This window comes from Sturnus vulgaris, chromosome 1, assembly GCF_052056855.1.
Source record: "Sturnus vulgaris isolate bStuVul1 chromosome 1, bStuVul1.hap1, whole genome shotgun sequence".
Classification (NCBI taxonomy): Eukaryota; Metazoa; Chordata; class Aves; order Passeriformes; family Sturnidae; genus Sturnus; species Sturnus vulgaris.
In genome coordinates, this window is record NC_142243.1 from 98,872,207 (window position 1) to 98,900,005 (window position 27,799).

At 37.8% G+C, this 27,799-nt stretch overlaps 1 protein-coding gene across 1 annotated transcript in view; it reads right to left on the reverse strand.

Moving 5' to 3' along the window:
- The window catches only part of ZNF407 (zinc finger protein 407), a 335,481-nt gene that overhangs the window by 98,367 nt on the left and 209,315 nt on the right, over positions 1 to 27,799 (reverse strand). The window contains exon 7 of the mRNA XM_014870927.2: positions 26,527 to 26,647. Coding sequence (XP_014726413.2) covers positions 26,527 to 26,647 — 121 coding nt within the window. The remainder of the gene's footprint in view (positions 1 to 26,526; positions 26,648 to 27,799) is intronic.

Below are 27,799 nucleotides of genomic sequence, written 5' to 3' on the forward strand. Positions count from 1 at the left end.
CAGGAGTTGCTGTGAATGATTTTTGCAAGTATGTTCCACCAACTTTCATCTCGCTGTGTGAACTGTTCATAGGAAAGAGAATTGAGTTGTTCAAGTTTACATCTTTTTGAAAACACACACAGATTCTGGTTTACATCTTAAACACAGCTTTTGTGAAAGCAGTGGAGTTTTTATGCATAAAAGTCAAATTACATATACAATTAGTTTAACACATTTCAAAACAATATTTATAATTATATTTCTGAAAAAAGTAGTAAGAAAAGATTTCACATTTCCCTTATTCACAGAGAGATCCATATGGCAGCAATTTTTAATTTCTAGTCATTAAAATTTTCCAGTCTCATTACAAAATTATTTTGCATTAGAATTTCCTACTTATTTAAACTTAGTGATGAATCCTACATAAAATACACTGTCGCTCCATTTATTTCAATCAGAAATAGTATACATTTATTCTTGACTCAAAAGAACAGAACTGTCCATGTGTACTATTGCTTTGGGGTTTTGTTTATTGTTTAGACATTCTTATAGCATATACTATTATTATTGCCAAACTAAGAACAGTAATTCAGCCTAACTGAAAAAAGTACAAACACTCGTGTAAACGACATAAATGCACAATATTTCACAAATACTCAAATAAGACAACTTTAGCATTTTGGGCAACTGGTTATATACCCATCACTGATAGAAATTCCACAGTAACAGGCACCTAAAAAAAGGACCCCCAAAATAAACTGGAAGTAGCAGCTTGGAGTTCTGCTGGAATGCTTGTCTCTCCCTCGGAAATGGTCATAGTAAAGTTGGTATCTGCCTTACGGTGCTGCCAAAGCTCACCCTCTGTCATGTCCATCTGCTATATACTGGTATAATGATCAGATGCCTGAGAATGTCAGAGAAGACACTTATCACTGAAAAATATAGAAAATATTGGTCCTCAGCATCTTTCAGGATTCAGCCCTAAAAAAGTTACAATGCTCATAAATGTTGTTAAAATGAAATATGTATTTTACAAAAAAAGGAAAAAAAGGTAGTGTATACTGCAATGAAAGCAAGAGACAACCTGGTAACCTTCTATCATAGGTTATACTTTAAAGGGCAGTAGATTAAAGCAGAGCATACGAATCTGAAATAAAATATCTGTGTTCTTTTAGCTCAGCTCTCATACTATGCTAAGGAAAGAGATAAAACTTTTTACTTTGAAATATTTCTGTGAAATATATAAAGGATCTATGGAAACCTATGTAAGAGTTGTGAAGAAAACCCAGCCTGTTCAAGCCATAAAAGGCCAGTTCTATCTCCTTTGATTTAGAATTTGCTCCAGCCACTTTAAACAGAGCAATCCTGAAGCCTCATTTATTCAGTCATCAGTAAAAATCTGTCGCTAAACACACCAACATACAGATATAAAAAATTTAAACCCGTATTTTTTCATGTGACAAGGCTAGGAAGGCTTAATCAGAAATGGGGAATATGAGATCACAAGGCATTACAAATGGCCCCTCATATTAGGTTGCAAAGCAGAAATTGCCATCATAAGGTAAGCCATGATGGTAACAACTGGCAAATCCAAGCACTTTTGAAGCCAAGTGATACCTTTAAATATGACAAGACAAAAGTGTACTGCATATAAAATGGTTTTTAATTATTCAGTGTGCTTTGAATGTGTGTTTTATTAGGAGTTTTCTCCCACGTACTGTACAAGTATGTTATTATATGTCTGACACAAAACACCCCCACCAACACATTCTGTGTAGTTAAAATCTCTTCATAGTGTATGAGTAAACACAGAGGTCTGTGATTTTAAGCAGCACTCTGTTTTTATTAAAGCTATCTCACTACAAGAATATAACTAAAACATTACAATGTTGCAATAGGAATGATAGTTAAGCTTTTGACAGGCCTTGTATTGTAAGATTCACTTCCGGGTGTGTATAAACCTTAAAATAAAGATTTCCTTTGTTCTGAAATTTGGAAAATGGAGCCCAGCACAATAAAAATCATTTGAGGAAAGTCCTTCTAATTTTTAATTTACAGTCTGAATTACGACTAACAAATAAATGCAGGTTTTAGGAGACTAGCCAGTATTTCAGTAAAGCTAGAGTTGAAGTTTCGAAGTTAAATTACTATTACCATTGCTTCATGTAAGCACGCTTTCATCCTCATGATCCATTTTTAAAATCAAACGTATATATTTCTGTCAATTTGTCCATGCTCTGAAGTAACAGGAAGGGAACTCATTACAGAGACTTAATTAGTCTAAAGCTACAGTCAATGAGTTCAATATTCAATTCTGATGTAGAGAAACACATAAAAATTTTCTTTTTATTTCAGGTCTTGCAGTAAGTCTTCTTACTAGATGTGAAGAAAGATTTGAGACTTGATGCAAACCCCCAAAAACCCTATTAAAGGGAAGAGGGAGGCCTGTATGGATTTTTCAGTGTCTTGTCAGTGCCATACACAGTGAAAGAGGAGACGGAACATGTTGCTAAGGTACGTTGCAGATGAACAGGAATTATGAGGAGCTGAAAAGTTCAGCCCATACTTCCCATTCAACAAACCTGTATGACCTCCTCTGTGAAAGACTGATATACTGGGAAGGGCATAGGTCTACTCTCCACATCCAGGAGAGCTCCCACATTTCTGTAAAGGATAACAGTTTGAAATAAGAGAGACAGATGGCAAGATTCTCCTGAGAAATGCACCTACTGCTTAAGATGAACAGAAAACGTCTTCTGGAAGAAGACAAAAAAAAGGGCATTTGTCCCTAATGTTCATCACACAGCAACGCATTCCCATTGCTGCTCTAGCTGGAGATTCCATGCTGCCATTACAAGTCCATTCTTACCAACCAGGTACCTTTTTCTGCTCTCAATAAATTAAAGGGTTTCTGCATATTCAAGTATCATAAACTGGAAATGACTCTTCAATTGCAAAATGGTACTTTAGTCACAGAATCACAGCATGCTTAAGGTTCAAAGGGACCTCTCAAGATTGCTGCTGCTCAGGAAGGATGACACATGGCCAGTTGTCCAGGATCATTTTTAGGCAGCTTCTGAATATCTCCAAAGATATCTGCCACCCTTCCTGGGCTGCCTGGGCCAGTGCTCAGTCACCCTAACAATGGAACTGTGTTTCCTGATGTTCAGACGAAACCTCTTATCTTCCTGTTTGTACCAAATGCCTCTTGTTCTGAGTCATCCCTTGAGTTTTTTCTCCACGTTGACCAGTCCCTGCTCTCTGTCTCTCCTTATTTGGGATGCACCAAATAAAAACAATTTATTCAAGTTTTCAGTGGTCATTAAGCTTGCACAGGCATCATCCATAGAGTGACAAGGAAGCCCAATGCCCTGCTCCACAGCCATCTGCACCCTGACCTCTTAGTACCATCGATCCACTTCATTGGGAGAGTGAAATGAAGTGGAAGGTTAAGAGTATAAAATGGCCAGACATTTTCTCAATATGAGAAGCTGTTGCCTTTGTTTACTTTGCCTTCCTTGTCCTATCCTTGTATATATATACATATATGTATATATATATATATACGCTTAGGTTATTTTACCAAGAAAAAAAAAGCAACCCCCCAAAAAAAAACAAAACAAAAAACAACAACAACAAAAAAAAAAACCAACAAAAAACTGAATCAAAAAACCCAACACGGCATTGTGCTAAGAGCAAGAAACAGAGTATCTGGTCTACAGAAGAGTGCGGAAATCATGCTTCTGGTGGATGGGACAGAAGTCCTCCTAAAGCACAGTTGCTCCTTTAGTCCCTAAGGGTAGTATAAGTGACCCTATGAAGACATTTCCTCAGTTGCATTGGCAAGCTACAATGTGAAAAAGACCAGATCCCTCAACAAAAGTAGGCCTACTCCACTGTAAACAGCAGCACTGTTCAGGGGTCTGGGATGGCAGAGCAGGGACATGCACTTAGCAGCTGGCAGAGATGGGAGCTCAAAGTCAGCAGCAGGGAAACATGGTTGGAACAATGAGTCTTGGAGCCAATCTGTGCTAGGGGAAAACAGCCTGAAGGTCCTCTCAGTAAGTGCTGTCTGCAGTTACTATTCCCCCATCATCTCTTCCTTCTTCCCAGTCTTAGAGAGCTCAGCCAGCCAGTCTCACCAGCAATCAGCACAAGCTGTGTGAGGGCAGGGATTTGGCCATCCCTTCCCCATGCAGAGGGACTCATCCCCAGCCTCGTGGCTGGATGCAGCAGGTTGTGCTCTGCCCTCCCGGCATCACTGGCTTGAGCAGCCAAATTCAGTGAGCAGTCAAATTCAGTAGTTAACTGCAGACCTGTGGCTGCCCAGTACCGACCTATTTGCTGCCCTTGTCTTTTACATGGTGTTTTGGATAAAAAATATGAAATAAGAGAAATTCACAAAATGTCTGTGAATTCTACATTTGTCCATGAAGAATAGGAATGTTTCTATATTATTAAGGGTTTTCTACATGAGAACACATTAGATTTATATTAAACAGCTAAATTAAATATTGCAGGAAGTAATCAAATTTTAACTTTTTTCCTATTTACTAATAAGAAACTGAAATTAGAACACTCTTCCATTATGCAGTGCCTGACATTTTCAGAAAGATACTTACTGCAAGACATGGAAATGGAAGGTTTCAGAGGTGCAAATGAGGCAAAATGTTAATTATCTAGTCCACTAAGTTTTAAAAATTTTAGCACCTTGTAGGACTCTTATTTGCACAAAATAAACCTTTTTCAAAAGGTCTTCTCCAGCACATTAGGTATAAACATCCTCCTTCTGCAGAGAAATGCATATAATGTAAAGGACTTATAGCAGCTCCATTGGCATCACTATTGACAACATAAAAACAAACACAGTGATACAACCGATTGAAAAGTTTTCTATTTTTCCCCTATTTGTCAGTATGAATCAAGTTCACCCTCATACAGACAGCATTCTGAAGGTCTTCTGCACCCTTTATACCTTGCTATGCAACCTGCAAGTACGGAGAATTTGCAGCATTTTGATCGAAAAATATCAAAGTCTCCAGATACTTTCTTCCAGAAAGAAAAGCAATTATGACGAAAGCAAACTTCTCAGTGAAGCAATATGCACTACTGTAGATTCTTAACCTCAGTTATTCATCAAATGTTTGCAGGTATTTCTTTCACAGAAAATGCCATTTAACTTGGAAAACTGTCTTTAAATCAAAATTGCAAGAGTGTAATTACACTAGAAAAGGAGAACCACAGACTTTAAGAAATGCAAAGTCACATGGAACATTTAGCTTGACCTCATTCACAGCACAGTTCATAAATATCTGCCCATGATACTTTTCTCAAATCATAACCCTTTTGGTACTAAACCATAGTTTCTGATGGAGAGCAATAGGGAGTCCTTTGTAATCATAGGCAAATTACTCTTCAGTTGATGACTCCCCCTTTTACAAACTGTCGTGTTTCTTAACCCCCTGCACTCAGCTGACAGTGCTACTTGTCCAACACACCTGGCTTGGCTGTAGAATCTCCTGATACCTGGACCTCCAGGGGAAGAGCTCCTGAGACTGAGTTCCTTTCTACTCACTCTGAGGAATCGCCAGGTTCTCCAGTTCTACATTCTTTCCAGTTGCTTTAAGCTTAGAATAAATTCACATTTCACACCAGTGCTGCATACATGGATGCCATGACTTTTCCCATGCTCAGCGTTCTCCAGTTGCAGCCAGTTCTGGAACTCGTGGATACTTCTTGCAGCCCCAAGAGCTCCTGCACACTCAGTTAAATGCAGGGACCTTTCAGGTTGTTTTCAGCATTACTGCTTCCCAAAATACAGCCTTTCTAGTCTGCCTTTGTTTCTTGCTGTCATTAAACTGTATGAGAACAAGCATTCAGTAGGGTGGTAGTAAACAACCTAATGGGCAATATTTTCTTGACAGGAAAGAAACAAATATCTCAATCTGTGGTAAATACATTATACAAACAGGCTTATTCAATCAAAAACTCCACAGTGACAGTCACTCTGCCCAACTTCTACTTAGCAAAACCCAAACCAAACCAATCAACCAACCAACCAAACCAATCAACCAACCAACCAAACCAATCAACCAAAAATTCTTCCCCTATTCAAGATTTAGCTACATTTCTGGTTTTTAAGTAAAATAAATTGATTGCCAGTTAGTGCAAACTAGCTACATAATAATACATAATCCGCACATATCACTGGCAATTCAGACTGCAAGTTTAAAAATTAAAGTTTACCCCCTCAGTGCAACAAGTCGATATGGTATTGCACTAGAAATAATAAAAATGCAATGTGTTGAGACTAACACTGGAAAACTGCAATAATTATTGGCTATTAACACACACATATATATTTATGCATATATGTACAAGAAATGTAACACATTTTCTCAGCCTTCTCACTACTGGCATGCCCCTGGGTTACTTTTTCCTTGCTCTTTGCCTTTAAAAGCACAACCTTTTATTTAGGTTTTAAGTGAGTGGGGAAACAATTACATGGATACAAGTGCTGACTCTCTGCAACTTCAATTCTCTATTGACTCAGGAGGCAACTCCAATGTACCCACAGTGCCAGCTCAGCTCTGCCTGTGTCACTGCTGCCAAACACCTCCCTGTGCTGCTCCTAAGGACCTCTGGTGCACAGAGGCAATGAGCTGCTGGGGCCAAGCTACGTCTTTGCCACCATAGCTGCTTCTGCAGGGAGCATTTGCTCACAGCTTTTCAACTCTGCCAAGAAAAGGTGACCGAAATACACACCCTCAGTGCTGTAGAAACACATGCCCAACAACCTGGTGGACACATGTATTGCCATGTTTTCATGGACTGCCATGTATTGCATGTGCTGCCACTCAGAAAATACGAAGTAGCCCATAAAAGAGAGTACACAACATTTACATGCTTTAATGAGATTTTATAATACACGCAGTTTCACAAAGAAAATAATAAAAATGTATTTGGGATTTATTTTGATAGTATTATACCAACACCCAGAGATAATAATCGTAATGTTTTCTGCTTTTCTACATTTTTAGCTTTGCATTTTTTTCTGTAATGATCTATTTGTTATGACATTCAGTATGTGTGACAGATGTCCAATGCTGGCTGCTAAAAAGTAGCAGAGCCCTGTAGGGAGGCAGCAAAAACTTGTGCATCAGCACAGAAAATGATGGAAGATTGATAATTACTGCCTGTGTGTGAGCTCCATTCAGCAGACTAGCATGTCCAAATCGTAATTTGGCCATGGATCCACCATTCTATTTACAATGTATTGGAATGAAAATTCCCAGTTTCAAGTAATTGATCATTACGATAGCAAAAGTAAGTGCTTTTAAAGGCAAATTCAGGGTAATTGGAAATTCTGAAGGGAAATAGGAAGAGATGTACTCTAGTCTTGTTTACCTCTGAGGAATCTGTAAAGCCAGTTACAACCCCGCACAGAGAACAAAAACCAAAGTATAGACCCAGTGCTGGCATCTAGATTGATTTGCGAATTTTCAGAGTATTTTTGTAAAAAACCAACAAACAACAGTCTCCACAATTTGAAGAAAATATGATTTTTTCCAGGAAAAAGCCCATCTGTGATTCCAAGGAACTACAGCATCCTGCCTTAAATGCTTCCACTAATTCTATTTTCTGCAAGAAAAGAGAGAAAGAAACAAAGAAGAGGCTTTTAGACAGAAACCTGAAAATTATGTCCAAATTGCTAGACTTGGAAGGAATGGGTGGAAAGGGTACAGAAAGTCATTGAAATTTGCCTCAGCTTTCCACCTGTGCTGTGATCCTCACTGTCCCCATAGGTGCTGTGCAAAGCTGGGCTGCTCAGCTTGTGAGTCTGCCTCAGCAGCTCTTCAGAGAGAGGCTCAGTGCCTCCTTTTACTGACTAGAGAAGAAAAAAAAAGGCAAAACAAACAAAGGAAAAAAAACAACCAAAACAACACCAACAACAACTGAAAAAAGGTTTTCATAGGACTGATGTGCTTCTGAAAACTCTCTGCAACATTTCCTACAACTCCTGGCTTCCACTTTGCTGCAGGCAGAGTGGTCTCTGTGATGGCCCAGCTCGAGGGCCTGTGTGCCTGTGGAGTGAGGGATGCAGGGGTCTGCTGTGCACAGTGCACTGCTGCACTGTGTCAGCCAAGGTTTAAGTGGCAGAAATAGCAGGTGGAGTTCATCTATTTCACAGTAACTGAGAATAATCACTCCATTGTTCCTGGGCTTCCTCCCTCCCCCTCTCCCTTCTTCTTAGAGCAGATGGCATAAAAGAGAAGTTGGTCTGAGAAACATCATCTCTGCAGTGGTGTGAGGATGGAGACCGGGCTTTTGGTATCACAGACCCTGATTTAACAAGGTACTTATGCATTTGTGCAGCTTAAGTACAAGCAGCCCCCGTTGACTTCAAAAGAATGACTCACAAGGTTAAATTTATGTACATGATCAAATACCTTGCTGAAATGAGGCCATGGAAAACATCCATTTTTTAAAAAAGCTGGGATGAATTTAATTGAAGACACGCATTTCCTTTCAACATCAATTTTTTTCCCTATTGTACTTCTTTTAATGACCACATAAAGTAACTGAACAATTCTGTGGAGTCTGTTTGTATATCCTCAGGAACACATAAAGTATTTTCACAGATATAGGAGTACAGATGGAGCCTAGGAAAGGGTGTGGAATCTAGCGGCTGTACAAGATGAAACTGGACTCCTAATGTTGCTGGAGTCAGAAATGATAGCAACAGACCCTAAAGGCTGCCTGTCAATCTCAGATGCAGATGGTACTTCGTCCAACTGGCCTTCGTGTCAGTTCCTTCAGCCATTTTAGTGACAACACGGTTCCCTAGAGGGCAGATCCTGTTGCTTTGCAGCCTGGATTCATACCCAGGGCACTGTGGTCTGTACGATCTCTGCTCAAAGTAGGTTTTTTTAATGCTAATACAGTGTCTCTTCTTGCCCTATCCCAGCCCCAACCCCCCATGCAGAAAGAGATGGCCCTTTTCTTCCTCATTTCAAATGTTTCAATTTATCAAAGGAATCAGCAATAATTGTCTGAAAGATTCACTTTTGTTATGCATGCCAAAACTATATATAAAATCCCTGCTAATAAAATTTGCAGACAACACTGTAATTGGCAGCATGATTAATAACAATGGCACTGCCATCATACAGAGCAATCGCAGAAGCCAGGCGTGTTCAGTCACAACATGTACACACACAATTACATGTTAGCTTTCCCACCTCTGCACAATGCAAACAAGTAACTTAGACAATGCCGTGAGAAACTGTGACACTGAAAATGATTTGAGGATTAGTGGACCATCAGTTTAATGTGAACTTCTAGTGTGATGTTATAAGCAGAAAGGCCCCATGCTATATTTAGCTGTATAAGCAAGGAAGTAGCCAGCAAATGTAAGGATGTAATGTTCTCTTTGTGACACTGCAGAAGCTAATTCTAGAATATCTACTTCCTGCATTACTGCCTGCATCTAAAAAAGGGAACAAACAGCCACAAAGTGATTATCAATAGAAATAGAAGTGGGCCAAAAAACTCCAAAAATAAAATAATAAAACCCCCTCTGTTTTCCTTATTACACTTGAGCTTGGCCCGTGAGTAACTTACATGGAATAAAGGTGTGATTAAGGGACCATCTAACTTAGACAAAACCTACACGAAACAATGACTACAAGTTACAGTCAAATTCAACTGAGAAAGCACAATTTCTTCAGCAATTAATCTTTCACAGAAGGGAGGCTGCTTCTGCAACTTTGCCCGTTTTCAGATCAAACCTGAATATGTTTCCAGATCATAAAATCCATTCAGAAATAGGAGGCTCAGTACAGTACTTTAATACAGAGCAAACTGGGAAAAAAAACCACCTATGCAGCTTGTTTTCTGTAGAAGGTCAGACTGGCTGAGCTTAAGGCTTTTTCTGGGCTCAAAGTCTCCAAGAAGTACAGTTTAAGCCTGAAAAATGTCATTGTGAGGTCAGCCATTTATTGTGCTTCCATGATGTCATGGAAATTTGTTCAGTCTGCAAATTAAAATATATTCTTCCTGGCTGTCAATACTGCAAAACCATCTTAGATTCTGAAAGTCAAATTTGGGTCTTTAGTTGGAGGTATGATTGATTATCTAATCTAAAATGTGTGTTGAAAGCATATATCAGAGAAACATCATTCTCTTTGGATTATGTCCTCATAATGCCATTTTCTGCACAAATGTAAGTAAATGCAGCATTTGGCTCTGTACCGTGAGCTTACTTCACAGACATCATTCACTCCAGGAGAACTGATTTTAAGAATAAGAGGCAAGCAAAATGTGGTTTTTGCTCCTACAGGAGTACATTTGCCTATCAGGGTGCCCTGCTGCTCAGTAAGAAACTGCAGATTTCATGTAGTGGGACTTCCACTGGAGACCTACACATCAAAATTAATGTGCTGTGTACTTAATCAAAAAGCACTGAATTTGACTCACCTACCATACCTATATATAAAGCAAAATGTATAAGGCAGTTTCTACTGCACTTCTTCTTCAGACTATTCAAAGTTGCAGATAAGCTGTCTTGTAAAAGTATTAGATTAAAATTGGACCTCCCAAAATGGACACATTTTTACTGTTCTTTCAACAATACACAATTATGTCTAACAGACATAACATGATTTTAACTAGATGAGAAATCAGGGCAACACTCTAAATCTATTGATGGAGAAGAATAGGAACTGCCTGAATGGTGTTATTTCAAAAAGCTTATCCAAGAAGAAAAAGATTTATACGCTAGGGCAAAAGCCTTCTGGATACCAATGAAATTCTGTCATATTAAGGAATTTTATAGACCAATACCAAACAAATTATCCTATGATCATGTATGCAAAGGTTCTGTCTTAAAGAAAAAAACTCACAACCCACAATTAATATAAAATTAATCCCATCATATTAATGAAAATAAACACTTTTCATAATCATAGATATTGTTATGGATTTGTCTTTTTTCCCCACAGAGGGTTAACATGAAAAGAGGGAATAATGGCAAAATATGAAACTTTTTCTTTGGCTTCACCTTTCACATTCTGGTATCATACAACAGCAGAAACTAATGAACTTGCTCATCTTCGAAAGCCCTTTTGCATGCTTCTTCCTTCACCCTTAACTCTGATCCTCGCAGATCTTCCCTTATGTGTGTGCCAATTTTACTGGTATAATATGTGCCCTTTTATTAGTTGTGTTCTGATTTCTACTGAGAGATACTTAAAGCTTATACAAGTCAAAAACTATTTTATCACTTCTGAAGAAAACTAATAGTGGAGATCCACTGAATGATAAGAGAGACCACTGAATTTATTTAATAATGCATGTCCATTTCACAAAAATGGCCTGTGTAATCCTTTTAAAAATAATAACCTGTTCATTTCAGACCTTGCACAATGCTTCTCTTTGTCCCTTGTAAGTCTCTCAAATGTCTTATTTTAAAGGAATATATAGTACTCCCGGAAGACATTTTCCCATTTCTATTCTCTTCAACTCCTGTGAGCCCTTGTTCTGTGTGATAAGGCAATCTCCTTCGGGATCTGAGCTGTGTAGTTTCGCACCACGAGTGACAAGGACTCAACTTGAATAACTGCTGTGCGCAGGTTGTAATTATGTCAGCTGGAGTGTTGAACAAGGGGACTGATTAATGTGAGCCCCAGCCCAGGCACAGTCCCTATCAAAACCTTCGTGCAGGCCAGCAGTGGGGATGGGTTAAAGCAGAAAGACAAAACATGCTGTATCGTCCATGATAGATGAATTGCTCCAACAGTCTTCAGGCAGATGTTCCAGGACAGTATAATATACAATTACTCTGCCTTATCACCTTCCCAGGGACAATAAAGCTTCCTCCTTCTATAGCTCATGTGAGTGAAGGCAAAATTAGTTTTACTTTTACAACACCGACTCACTTATCATGTTGCCTTGATTGTGCTTTTACAGCTAAAGAAAACATATATTGCACTCTTAAACTAAAAACAAACAAACAAACAGAACCCACCAAAAAAACTCTGCACTCCTCATCTTTTATATAAAACCAAACTATTCCTTTGAGTCTATTTTGCATCATAGTAATACAGTCCTTAAAGGGCTAATTCAGTACATTATTTTAGGGAACATTACTAACTTTAGAACTGGACCTATTCAAAAGCTTAATGTTCTGTGCACATATATGAAAGGACCTTAATGACTCAAGTCAGAATGCATAGATAATAAAAAATACACAGGTTTGGTGCAAAAGATGCCTATGTGAATAACATGCCCTTAGTGACTATTTTAATTAAGCACTCATTCTAAAAATGCTACAGCACTCCTGTAAAACAATTCTTTGAAAAGTCATTAATCCACATGCCTCTTTAAAGGCCACAAGAGTTTACTCTACAACTATTATAAACAATCCATGTATTTTTCAAAAGTAAATATAGATTTAAGTAAATAATATAAATTTAGGGGAAAAAATCTATCTATCTATCTATATATCTATCTATCTATCTCTCTATCTATCTTTGTTTCTTTTTGTTATTGGGTGTTTGGGGTTTTTTGCTGCAGAGACAGAAGTACTCGATATGTTTCACTGCTATTTCCATGAGTTTGCAGAGTAGCAGCTTACTAACCTGAGGTGAATAGCAAGAGAAGAATATAGCTCATATTACCCTGAAATCCTTTCTTTCTAAGTACTGGATGGGTATAGATAAAGAAGCTGTGCTTTAAAGAAGAGAGTCTAAATAGTTTCACTTGCATTCCAAGATACATTGCTTTCAGTACTACCCTTTCTTCAGCTATATAACAATGACATGATCTCCAAAAACAAAACAAAAAAAAAATGCACCCAGAAATGCATTTAGCAAGACATGTATTTGAAGGTCAGGTTTAAAAACAAAACCAGACTAAACCAGCCAAGGCTGATTCTAATGGCACTTAACACTGCAAATGTATTTGAAAAATTATATTTATATGCATTCAATTTTCATAAAAGATACTGAACTACTGGTCCATAAAGAAGAGATAAGATTTTCTAAGGTGACTATAGGAATTAGGCACTGATTGCACTTCAACTTGAATGCAGGCTCTCAGCTGTTACACCTTCTTTGAGGTACTAGTCATTAAGCAGTACCACAATGCTGGCAACAATAAAGTTTCACCACAACAGTACAGGCTTTCCTGTACTTCCCTGGTGAACTGCAATCCTATGATTATGAATCAAAAAGTAGCTCCAAGAAAGCTGGTACGTTCTCACTGCACAGCATGTTGACCTGAGAGGACAGCATGACAGGATGATGACACGCCAATTGCTGTACAGAGAAACAACAAAGAAAATGGTCTTGGTCTCAGAAAAACTACAATCTAAGTATTGAGAAGGAAATGATAATCAGAAAAGAGGCAAAAAGAGTAGTGGTAGGTTTGGGAGACAGAGTATCAGTAAAACAGAGCAGAAAGCTTTCTGTTTAGGTGCACTGTTGGGCATGGCAGTACGAGAAGGCAACCTAGTCTGTACTCCATAACCATTCAAATCAACAATGCAATGGACATAATAAAGAACTCATGTAGGTCTCAACACTTGCATAAATTACGTATCTAATGTTTCTAAAAGAAGATGTAGGTCACCAATAGGAAACATCAGAAACTCTAAACTGCTCTGAAAAAGGAAACAATGTTGCCCCTAACTGTCTAGAAATTATGCCACTATTTCAGGTAGTAAAACTCCCGAGTTTAGGGCTGCCCTTATCTTGAGGAAGGCTGAGTTTTGTTCTCTGTCCCAGAAAAGTATATTAGCTGGCACAAAATATTGTGCATCAACCCTTTCTTCTTGAAATTTGCCATTAGACAACAAGGAACTGCCAGGAGCCAAAAGCAGATCTAATCCCTGCTTTCAGAAATGCTCTTCTGTTTTCAGTTATGTTCCCCATATAATTTTCTAAGAAAATCCAAACAACAGGCTCCTAAACACTTTGTCCTGTGCCCTTTCAGCTGAGAATCCTAAACAATAACTCGAATGAGGCTGCAGACAGCAGTTCATTATGAACTACATGAATCCTGACTTGTCTAATATTCAGGCCTCTAACACATACCCAAAAATACAGGAAGAGGGGTCTGTTTGCCTAAAAAATGTACAAGAAGTCTTGAGGAAGACGTTTCCCCAGGACAAAGACTTCTGAGCATGCCTCAGTGATTTCACTCAGTTGTGCAAGAACTTGCAAACTCAAGCAGAGAGAGAACTAAAAAACTCGAAACTCCAAAAGGAGTAGATGCTTCTGGATTTAGATGTCTTTTGGAAAGACTTAGGAGAATAGAATCCTCTCTGCAAATCAAACGGAAAGTAGAAATAACTGGGTTTTATCCAGTTATTTCTGGATAAATCCCACAACTTACTTGCCTATTTGAACTTTTTTACTGTTCAGGATTCAAAGCCTTGTGGAAGGTGCTGCCAGTTCCCTGGCTTTCCATTTCTCTCCTTCCTAAGAAACAAGCACCTTCATGACAGGTGAGAATTGTCGCTTCACTGGGGACATGGAGGGGATGTGAATAACATCAGTGGAGCCAGGATTTTATCCACTGTCTTTGTTTTTGTTTTATAGTATCGACCCTGTGACAGTACACACTTTCCAGCCAGTGAAAGCTGACTCCCAACTGAGCTATGGAACAGAGATGCTTAGATGGAGAGAGGCTTAGGTATAATCCTTTCTGTTACAGTACTCCTGCCATGCTACTGGCGAACTGAAACTAAAAATGGGCACTTCAGAGCAGGAAAAGAAAATAAAGATTCTTCTGATGTTACGTTGTAGACTTCTAAGAGAAAAGACGTCCAAACAAAAGAGGAATCCAGGAACAGATGCAGGTGGACAAGAACTCAGGAAATAAATGCTTTTTAGAATACGGTTCTGCAATGCAGAGTACCAACAGAACTACCATCACCAAATACTGTATTCTTATCTCTCACCTCTTGCACCACCACCAGGAAACACAAAGCTATTCCCAAAAGCTGCACTCGCTAGCCTTGCTTGCCTGACTTGATGTTCCTACATTTACTTAAAACAGACTAGATAGTAGACACCTGCTTTGCCCTCACAAGGGCTCACATTTAGGACTTCCCTTTCTGGTCTGACACAAATGAACAAATCCAATACAAATTCCTTTATCTTTGAAACATTTCTTCTACTTGATAGTTTTACTGCTCTTCAAAATGACTATATTTCAGCATGCAAAAATCAATCAGCTAAATACCATATGACTGTGCTATAATTTATTAGTGCTGATCAAAATCTTAAAGACTAGTAATTAAAATTCAAATTACAATGTGATGAAAGTCACATTTAGTCACGTAAATGAAGAGGCTGAATTTCAAATAGGCACAGAGCCACTGGACCCCATGTGAGATGAGAATTCGTGGACGCTCAGTATCACTAATAACATGGAAAAAGAACTTGCCATTTCTTCAAACTTTGCTTCTTTTCCTGAAGCAAATACATCTATATAGGTCTATGAATATGTCAGTTCATCAGTGAATGACACAGAAAACAGAAAAAGTGCCAAAAAAAGCACTTATGGAATAATCTCTCCACAGTGGGAAGCTTCTTCCTACTCAATAAGAAATGTCACTGGTCTCAATCGCCTGGGTATAAATCTTTTCCAAATGATATGTTTTCTAAAGAAAAACACAGATTTGGGGGGGTGTCATCCTTTGAAAGATACCTTTTAACTTTTACCTTTAAAAAGGACCTATCCTGACAACTTGCAACAAATGGTTAATTTGGGACTCAATACTATGACACACGAGCATTGTACCAACTAAGTATGATTTCCTAAGCATTCATGCCCTGTTCACTAAATCTCCCAATGCACCAATGCAGCAACAGCAGCTCCCTGAGATGTTCCTTCAGGATATTCCCATCCAAGAAAGAACAGTTGCTCTGGGTGGTGAGGCTGGATTGCAAGAGAGAAGAATGCATGACAGCTGAATTTTGCCTGGTCCTCCATGATTTTTTTTTCACTCATCTTCCTCATCCACCTCTTTGAGGAAACATGAACTTAATTTATCTCAGGAGCTACTACAGGGTGTCAGTTTTCACCGAAACTGGCCAACAGCTTTAAAAGTTAAGGGTGAAGAATGCATGGATGGGCTGGCGCAAGTCTCACAATAAGTTAGGGACAGAAGGATAAAAAACAATCCTTGCAAACTGATTTTTAAAAACTGCCTTTCTGAACTAAAGATACATCTTTTTTCCTGAAACAAAAACAAATTACTAATGCCTTTTTATATGTTAAAATAACTACGTAAGAGATCACCAAAATGAGCTAATAGAAATGGTTCTTGGTACATTAAAAAGAGTTTGTTAACAAAAAGATGACTGAAAAGCCATATTTTTCTAATGAAAAATCCTCATAACTTAAGAATTTATTTGTTACAAGTTACAATATCTTCTACAATTTGAAATGGTTTTAGGTATTGTTTGCCCTGTAGATTGTGCATGCAAAATTTCAACAAAAACGTTTTGAAGAAGCTCAGTTTGAGAAGCATTCCACACGGGATTTGCAGCAGAATAAATGATGTCCCATGCTACAGTTGTTAGAGAGAATCCATAATCATCTTGAATGGGGATTGGAGGAGCAAGCATGGAAGTTACAAACATAAAACAATAAATACTATATTTTATGGGTTATTAGCAATATCACAATGAACCACAGGATGATGTTCAGGCAGTTTATGATATTGGTAGAACCACTAGATGTGCTTACAGGATTATAACACAAATAATTTTAGAATATTATGAAATGCAGAGTTTCTAGTTGCATGTGCTTTAAATGATAATATTACTAAAAAAATAAAAAGATAGCAATGCTGAAGAACACCAGGAGAAGTATTACTTTACAGCATTACCTAAAAATATGGATATATGGGTATGGACCTATATTCTAGGAACCACAGTGAGCTGGGCAGTTTGCTTAAGTGGAAGGAAAAAAACCTTAGGGAAAAAAAAATCTGTGCATTTACAGAAGAAGGTGGGAAAAATAAGGAATGTCTCTACTCCAACCCCCTGGCCCATGGGGGTGGTAGAAAGGAGAACAGTGTTGCATTAGCTTGTTCCATTGCATTAGGCACACTAAGCATCAGCATAGCTAACTTGCTGAGAAGATGACAAGGAGTGATGTACCAACCTCATCTTTTCTCTGAAGATACAAGTAAAAAGTAGCTTTGACCCAACACATCCAAGAATGCAGAACAACCTTTTGTTCATTATTAAAAGAACACATTTTGAAATACAATTAAAAAGATAACACCAGAGCAGCACTCCATCACTTGTAATAATAAAACTGAGTGCTTTATATGCTGGTTATTCCATAAGAAGTCTCAGCTATATCTACCGCTGTTATTCAGACCTAAACAGGCCTTGCAAAACCCCAAAGATTATCCCAACCAGGGACAAAATGGCTGTAATAAGCAAATTAATAAGTTACAACAGGACAACAGGCTCCTCTTCAGACTGTCTTTTTGTAAGTAAAGCCTCAAGGGATATAGGGATCCCTGATACATGGTTTATGAGAATAGAGTGCCATACAACAAAAACTGCAAAATGGTTTTAGCGAAGGTGAGCTGTTGTATAGCAAATGGCCTGTCTTCCTTATGCCACATTTTCCTATGGAGAATGTACCACCTTCTCCCAGCTGCTCAGGAAGGATGAAAGGCAACAATGCAAACCTTGAGACAAGCTCTCCCTGTTACTGAACCCACATGTTCAAAGCAATATCTTCAAAATTCTGAGCTCACAAATCTCCAATGCCTCTCCTTCCAAAGCAGAAAGCTGAGGTTCTCAGAGATGAAATTTCAGCCCATAGGGGTTCCCCACAACACTGGGAGGAGTGTGTCCAGGAGCCCCAGACTTCCAAACCCCAGGTGCTGATGCTGCTCCAGAGCCTCAGTCCCACATATCATAGTGTGGTTCCTGGCAAACACGCTCCAGCCACCCTGCAGAGGTGCCAGCCTGGTGTGTTGAGCCCACACTTCCACTCCAGAGGTGGGGAACCCTGTGGTGGTGACAGAGGCTTTTAGTACCTGAGCTCCCAAAGTGCTCCAACATACCACTCCAGGAGAATTTGAGCAGAAGCTGGTACAGGGACAACGACAACTCTGCTGGAATGCGCAAGGAATTTTATTTAGCTTTAATAAATCAGGAATTTCTAACAATGCCATATTTATCTGGAAAATTGCTCACCAATTCTAATGCATTAAAAGTATCTAAGTAGCAAGCTTTTCTCAAACACAAAAGCTCTTTTCTTTCCTTCCTTCACTTGCTATTCAGCAATTCTTTTATCTCATTTTCATCAGACTTTAAGCAGAAAAAAAAACTTTCCCTTTCTTCCCCTTGCACTAGAGGATAGTTGTATGGAACTTCAGAACAGAATTTGCTTTCTGTCACTTCTCCAGTCTTTAATCTGTTTTGTATGTCACATGTGAAGGATGAAGAGAGAAAGTTGTCACAAATACAGCATTAACACAGGAACTTGTTTTACAGGGGAGTAGCCATATAGCCTGGAGAATAAACCTCACACAACGCAACAGACTCGTGTCTATCAATTTCATCTTGGAGATCTGTAAGGCTACCAAAGTATTTTCAGACTGCTAGCTACTTGTAATATAGTTAGATGGTAGCTAGCAGCAGTAATACCAATACTAATACTACTAATAACAATAGTAATAATTTCCTTTAGATTTAATCACCCCCAAAGATAGCTTTGGCCCTTTTATAGTGACTGGATTGGGGATTAAGGAATGGCAAAAGAAACAAACAACTTAATTATTTTATTCTCTGCTAACAGGCAAGAACAAAGAAAACATATACAGTTGTTTTAGTTGTTTTTAAAATATGTTTTACACAAAAGGCTCACATTAATTAAGCTATGATGCCAATGATTATTTTTAGATCAAACCATTCCAACAAATGGAAGTTTATATGTAGACATAAAAGATCTTCACTGTACTTTTTTATCAGAAGAACCATAAGAACAGGAAATTACAAGTCTTTTTGCTACTAGAAGCTATATTAAGACCATAGCATTGCTGTTCATCTTGAGGTTAGTACTAAAATTTTATTTACTATCAAAATACAACATACTTAAGATTATTTTTATGTGAAATATATGCTGGTGTTTCAGGTTGATAAACATGAATTAAGTTTATATTAGATATAAATATACATGTATTTATGATAATGCATTTATGCTCTTTAAGAAAGAGGAATAGATAAGACAGTGATGATTACATATGATAGCAAAAAAGAAGTGTGAGGACAGAGAGAAGATAAAATGTGATAAAAGAATACATTAGTTACATTAATCTGTCCACTGCATGAAGTGGTCTTATTCTTATTTCCTAGACACCAAATACTTCAAGGTTTTGGGTTAAGTGTCTTGGACACTGATTCAGAAAAAACAGCAGGGAAGGGACTTATTCAGAAACATTTAGGGACAAAGCCTAAATTGAACAATAAGGGAAAGACAGTGACTACTGAAAGAAATCAGGAGACTGACAATGTTTTTTCAGAATAAAAATCGAAGTGTGAACAAATTACTAAGTGCTGGCCTACAATCACGACAAGCTGTAACAGACAGATGCTAAGACCAGATATTATTTTTTACACTGATATCAAAATGGCTTCAAGTCTCAGTAACATTAAACTCAGCAGTCTCCTTTGAGTAATTTAGCACAGCATTTAGGCTTAAATAGATCCCTTAAAAGTTGTTCTTCAAAGGACTCAATCCAAAATGAGAATGGAATAGTATTATCAATGTTTGCAATTGCATCACCACTTGGGCAGATCCTTAAAGTCCCAAGCTTAATGTTAGTAATACATAATTATTTTACATAATTTACATTATTTACATATAATTACATAATTATATTAAAAATGTATGCTATTTATTCTCAGTCTTGTAAGACATCCTTCACAAGTCATATACTTTATAGAAAGGAATGGATGCTGTTTTGCTGGCCTAGCTATTTGTTTTATACAACTTCTACACCGTCTTTGAATTAAAAAGGCAATTTTTAATTCCTCTTTCTTAAGAGTGACAACAGGGGAAAAAACCCCAACTTGTAGCAACAAACAAACAAACAAACAAACAAATAAATAAATGGAAAAAACATTTAAAGAAGTACCAAGGCTCATGAAATTATTGATTAATTTTCTTAACAAGTATTAGTCATTAAAACTAGTAAAAGTCCATACTACCCTTCTACCAAGGAGAGTCCATTTACTAAGCTATTAATTACAAATACAGAATGTGGAGGATCTCACAAAATGATTATATGCTGTGCCAAGGCCTCCTAACATGGCAACTTCCCCGTGGACCACAGTCACCAAGTCTACACATGCCAATGCACACGTGTGTGCTCGTACACCTCTCCTTTCCTAATAAACAATTGTGTTTCCTGGTACCCATACATTCTCTTAAGCACTCCATGCAGTGACACTGGGCAGGGACAGCTTTGAGAGAGGGAGCCTAAGTTCTATCATACACTGCCAGCAACGAGTGTCCAAAATTGCAGAGACACAGTTTCTTAGTCAGTGCAGACACCACAGACACGTCCAGGCAAGGGTCACATCATTGCTCGTGTGCTCTCCAGTTCGGAATGTCAGGAACTACATCTGGCTAAAGCTGGTTAACCTGGCAACTGATCTGCATTGTGCACTACTATAACACTGCATATTTTTATTCTGAGTTTACCACATAAACTACCTGTTATAACTTAGGTGAATAGAAGAGGTTTTGTTAAGTCACAGAAATATTACAAAACGGAATAATGCTGACCATTGTTTTGCATGCCATGTATTTGCCAGAATAATTAAAGTGTTTTTGTAACTATATCTGAATTCTATTTCAAATTATTTTTCTTTTAAAGACTTAAATGCTACAGCATATTTTATTCCAGATTCATAGAAATATTTCCAAATATTTTATCTGAATGTTTATTAAAAACTAAGGGGGGAAGAATATTCTCGGTTTTCATCTGGGAACTGTGCCCATGCACTGACAGAATGTCTGTCTAAACTTCTATCTTCATTTGTTTATAAGTCTGCTAGCATAAGACACTGGATATCCTCAACTATGGCTGCTGAACACAACAGAAGCTGAAATATTTCCTGAATGCCCTGTTTGCTCTCTTATATACGTGTATTATTTTCCTTAACAACTTTGTATTTGTACAAAGTATATGCACCACTTTTTTTTCCAATTCTGCCTTTGTGATATACATATATATTTATATATATAAAGTATTTTCCCATAGTGCAGTGCTGGTTGCCACCTGGAATCCTCATCAGTTGTATAACCTACTTATTTTCTATACAGGCAGATTATATTTCACTGGTTATAAAGAGCATATTGATATTAATGTTTTAATGATAAATAAACTGTTTTCATCATTTTATGTAGAAACAGCCTTTCAGTTTTGCTATGGATTACTATGTATTGTTACCTCATCTGTAAAGTAGTCCCTAGTTATCCTTGATATAAAAAGGGAATAGTGCACAACTGATGCAATCATACCTAAAAGTTATTGAATTCACCAAATAAACAGAGAGAAAACACTTACTTTGCACATTCTTATGACTTAGGTGCAAATCCTGGAGTGTATTATAAACTGGTCTTTACAACCTATGAGCAGATACTATAAGTCAGACAGAAATAGGAACTCCCTAGGGACGCTGTCCAAAAAGAGAAAAGTAGCCCCTGTAGAGTAACTCCCTCTAAGTCATGCTGCTACTGCTGCTGAAAATATGCAATGAATCCGTCTGCAGTTGGAATTTCAGATGCCATAATCCCTTACAGAATGTTGTCTAATTATTTTATTATGCATAATAAATGTAAAATATTTATTTTAGCTTACATAATTATATTAAAAATGTATGCTATTTATTCTCAGTCTTGTAAGACATCCTTCACAAGTCATATAATTTATAGACAGGAATGGATGCTGTTTTGCTGGCCTAGCTATTTGTTTTATACAACTTCTACACCTTCTTATCTACGGCTAAAGAATACCCCTGCATATTGCCCTCTATTCCCACACCACCACGGGTACTCCGTGCAAAATGAACCATACCGTGGAATCCCAGAGAACTGAAAATTATTTTCTTTAATCACAGCAGAGGGATGGCCTGAAGCACACTAACATCAGTCCCACACTTTTGTGGTTAAAGTTGTAGCAATACTTTCTGCATCACAAAACATGTCAGTGCTTCTCCTGAGCACTTTAATCCAACAAATGTGACCATGTGAGAAAAGCAGGGTTCTGCGTTTTGCATTCCTCCCTCCATGTAACTCAGCTCCACTTCACTGAAACGTCCCCCTCATACACACCATGAACATAAATTGCCTGAGAAGTTGTGATAGTTGTATAGAAAGTCAGATAAAATGAGAGTTAAATTTAAAACCTTACATACAAATAAATGAGATTTGCCTTTCTTAGATGCAAGCACAAAACCCGTTTAGTTCTGAAAATGCTGTATGTCTGCATCTTTAATTGACCTCATCAGACTTAGGGGAGCCTTTCACTTCTGCAATCAGGTTAAATTCAGGTACCTAACTATGCTGCAGGTTTACAAAGTCTGTCCACAGACTACACAACCTGTGTCACAGGTGCTGTTCATTTTCAGGATGTTATACAGCTCTTCAGTGCTTACTGTGCCCATTTCCAAATGCAAACAGTATTGCTGTCACTGTAACTCCAGGATGGTGTCATCTGAACAGTTCAGCCACATAACACATCTTTTTTAAATGATTAGGAAATATAAAATAAGCATTGCATAAGTAATACTGGTGCAGGGCCCTGTGAGACCAATTCTGTATTATAAAATTAGGTTGAACATTAATTAAAGGTGAATGAATATTTTTGTATGACAAAGCACATTGACTTAAGAATGGAGAGACATGCTGTGTGATTTGAAAAAGTATATGCAAAGGAAAATCATGCATATTTTTATTTAAATAGGGAAAACCTAAATTGAAAACCCAAATGTGAAAAATATGTAACCAAACATACAAGTAAATTTTTGTGTTTATGAATATTATATTTTGCTTCCTTCTAAAAGATTTTTTAAACTAGACTGAAAATATAATTTCAAATTATAATTGTTACTGGAAGTCACATACTACTGTATTGAAAAGCAGATGTCAATTTCTTTGCATCAAAATACAAAAGATTTAGACAAAAATAAATATCAAGTGGTCACAGTAAAAATACTAGAGATGGAAGGGAGTATTTTTCCCAAGAATACTGAAGTACAAATGTAAGTATATGCATACTATAGAGAATTTATAATTTGTGAGCTAAAAATGCTAAGTTAGTTTACTATTCCCTTCAGAAAACCGCATTCATTCATGTCTTTTTCTAGTTAAGAAAAGAATGTCTCATGCTGTGTATTATACAGGGAATAAATTGCCTTTTCTGTTTCGTGCAGCCAAAATCACTCTTTTCCCCATAGTATCTTACAGCAGATTTCACTTCAGTTTATAAAGTTTATAACAGTTCCTAAATTCAGATTAGTTTCTTCTAATGGCCTTTTTTCTGTACTTCTAGTCAGGGTTATCTAGCCTTCCACTCACTAGACTAGCAAGAATTTTTGCAGGATGATTATTCCCCATTTCAGGCTAAGGAATTGAAAAGCTTGAAGTCAAGAATCTCCAAGAATACTCTAAGCACCAATGAGTTGAATGGGAATAGTTTAAGTACCTTGTATTTAGCCACTGTTTTAATTCAAGTGTCTCAAACTACTTTATAGAACAGAGATCAGTTATCAATAAAAGGAAACTTTATATTAGCACTAACATCACTTTCCTCCATATCCCAACACAAAAAGAGGAATATTCACCTTGCTGAGAGTAGAAGGCTCATTAAAGAGTCTGCAGTTGCCAAGCAACACTAAACAGCAACACATGAAATAGTCTGGATGAACTTACAGTGCAAGGGCCGAGCTCACAGTATCACAATGAGACCTCAAGCACTAGACATGGGGGTGAATTTTATCACTAGATCAGCAGATTTTAAAATCTTGATTTTAAGGTTTTCTGCAGATGACTCTTGCAAGACTACATACCATCTGCTGAACTGGTACAAACAATATTATTTACAGAGTTGCTAATAACTTTCCTTTAAAAGAGAAATATTGGGTCCCTTGACAAGGAGGCAACATGTGATTCCCTTAAAATTGCCGTTTAAAATGAAGAGAGAGGTGGATAGAGAGCAGAACATGTACTTGCCAACAAGGCTGGCCAATATCCCAGGACTGTGGAAACTGGCAGGCACAAGCAGGACTGCTGAGCTAATAAATACAGCAGCCCCTCAACGGGCTCCTCTGCAGCTACACAGAGTGCCTCACTGCCTCTATGAGCTTGCAGCAGCAGCAGCACAGCTCTGGTTCCTGCATCCCCACCAGATGTTTTTCAGCTGAGTTTGGAACACATTTCCTCCAGAATCAAAGCTTCATCAGCTGTTATCTGTAAAGATCAGCCTCCAAAGCTTAGGTCAAAATTGGCCTGTGAAGGATGGAAACCAACATTCTATTGTCATGAAACATTTATTTTTCAATAATATAAAAGCAGGGCATGCCCAGAAATTTCTTGTTAATCCTGATAAAATACGCTATGCTTGCATCTTCTCTAATAACCTCCAGTATAATAAAATACTCCAAAAAAACCTTGTTATTTCTTGGAATTTATATCCCATACAGAAAACTCTTTACCCAACGTAAAATGATCTCCCGTCTTTCACTCAACAGAGTGTTGGGTTATGTATTTTCTCATCCTGAGTGAGGGAAGTGCATCCACTCCTTGCATGTGTGTAACAAACCCCAAACTGATTCACATCTACAACACTCCCAGTCTCTTGGGTGTTCAAGCCATGGAGCTCAAACCCACTGTAACCCACTTCTCATTACCTAGCTCGGCAATAAGAGTATTCCTGTGATTCAGTTAACGTGGATGAGTGCAAGATTAAGTGTCCTAAAGCACACAGCATTAAAGACAGCACTTCTTTTACCTTCAATGCAGCACATCATGTCACACTAATGCTTATATGCTCTCACTTCACTCAACACAGACCTTTTAACACAACTGCTCTGACAAAAGAAAACCACCTCTAATTCCTAGATGACTTACTGAAGCTGACAAAACCACTTCTACTTATAAAGAAAAATAGAAAGAAAGCAGGGACACTCTTAAGGTAGCAGCATAGAAACATAGCCCTCTTCCCCCGAGGTTATCAAATTCAGTTCCCTGCAATTCTAGAGTGTGATTTAATGGGTGCTCAGGACAGAAGAGTTCACAGAACATTTGCCCCACAGAAACAAAACAATGCAATGAGAAATTTTGTACAGAAAATGTGTGACCACTGCAGAAGCTTTCTGTACATGAGTTTTCTGTAAAGTAGCTCATAAATAGCATGAGAACAGGTATTATGAGAGCAGATAGACTTCATTATATAGTCTTGCTTTAGGAAATGACATTAAAACTTATACTAAAGGAACATTACAGTTGTATGTTCAGCATGAAAAGAAAATAAAAAATGCTATAGGGGCATAATCAAATGTTTAACTTTCCCCTCTTGTATGCATGCATCACAACACATACATCTAATCATACGCCATTTATCAAATACAATGCTAATTTTAAAAAACTTTTTGAACATCAACTCTTGCAAATTGCCCATAAAATACTTCTATGGATTCCTTTATGGTACACATAGACTAACCACCTCACTGCAAGGTATTAAAAGTATTCAAGAATGCAGAAGTGTATTTAAGAGTAAAGATGCACTTAAGAAGCAATATGAGATCATTTAATGAGTAGTCTATAATGAACCAAAGACAGAGACGATCAGCACCAGAAGTAATCTTCACTGTTCAATCATGTGATTCTTTTAAAATTTAACCTACTGCCCTACCATGGGGATGGGCTTTAGTGGTGTAACATGGGAGGCTTTGCCATGCTTGCAACCAACCCTATGGCAACTGCCATCCAAACATCCTGGCTAGCAAGGAAGAGGAAAATTGGAGCAGAAAACAAGACTCTGAACAACGGTAACTAGCTCAAGTTGCTTCCAGTTCTAACAAGTGTATGGTGAGTATTTAGGCTGGTAAGCCTTTTAGAGAACTTTTCCTTTCTTGGTGAAATGATTGCAACTCAACCGAGAAAAATTTCAAAACCGCAACTGATTTGAAAAGGCAATGCAGATAAGCAGCCTCACCACAGAGAATTCCAACAGACACTGGAGCAGCTGTGAAACAAACACTTAACATTAGCACTGTAGTGTTACCACTAAAAGGTTTCCCATCATTTGTTTTTCTTTATAAAGTAATACCTAAATACTGAAGACTAAGTTTTTAAATTTAGCTCCTAATTTAATATGTAATTACTGCTGCCCTGATGGTGTTTTAATGGCAATATATTTTTATTGGTGACTTCAAATGAACCTCATCTGATCACCTTAACCCTTCTCTCATCATGCTTTAGTTAATGACTCATTACCTGTAGTCACACCAGGGACATCTGTAAGGCTTTTCTCCAGTATGGACACGCTTATGTCGTGTCAGATGCGATTGTGTTGTGGAAGCAAAGTTACACTCATCACATTTGAATGGTTTCTCTCCTAGAAGGTGACAAGAGAAGATTATCAGTTTTCATCTACAGAAAAGGAAGACAAGCCCAAATTTCTGGCACAACCCTCAAGACAGCTTTTAGCCCATGTATATATAGCAAACACAAACACAACACAAATTTCCAAATACACTGCATTAATTACAAAATATGACAGAAACACATCAGTATCCAACTGACTTCCCACATGGAACTGCAGGGCAGCAAAAAGGAGGAGAATGAACAGCACTGAAACAGAGTAACCTTGTTACTGGGTCTTATTCCATGAAAATGCCATAACCAGGTGACAGGCTCTCCTCTCACACTACATCTTCTCGTCAATCTGGGCCAAGAACAGCCCCAAAAGCAACAAGCAAGTCACACTGATGTTTGTATTCAGTACCTACTCAGAAAGGAACATCTCCAGGTGAAAAGTGTCTTTGTTTTCATCTCGAACCCAAATTTTTAATGTTATCCTTTAAATAACATAAATAAACCGTGACTGGGAATATGAACCAGAACTGCTCCATTCCCCCTATCTTACCTGCTAATCTTCAGTGCTTGTGAATATTTCCTGAACAGTAGGCCAATTTTCAGTAGTATTTGAAAGGTTAATGAAGATAAAACAAAAACAAACACCAACTACTAAACTTAGACCAGGACAATATTTTCAGATTACAAAAATTCAATCTCTGCTGAATGTGCAGCTGCACGGAGAATTTCTAGAGGACTACTAACTGAAAAAAGGCAAAAATCTTTAATGTCTAAGTTGCTATGTGAAAAGAGTACTTTTCCTTCTAGTGGAGGGCTCTACCCCTTAGAAGATACTAAGACAAAACCTCATGACAGATACACGCACAGTGATGACTAGCTAACACACCTGTATCCCATTTTTCCAACTGGTTGTCACAAAAATATCCCGAGGGGCTTGCAGGCAGATACAGTTACCATTTAGGGAGGAAAGAGGTTTTCTTTTGTACAGAGAAGCCAAAAGCCAGCTCTTAACTTAGGTGATCTTCACTGCAGCGTGCAAGACTTCCAACGTATTTTTCTAAAATCTATATAAGGAATCAACATCCCTGACTTAAGAAGTCGGAATAAAACTGCTAGGGACAGACTTGTACCTTTTAGACTGTTCAGAGATCTAGGGCAGGCAGTTTCAAAT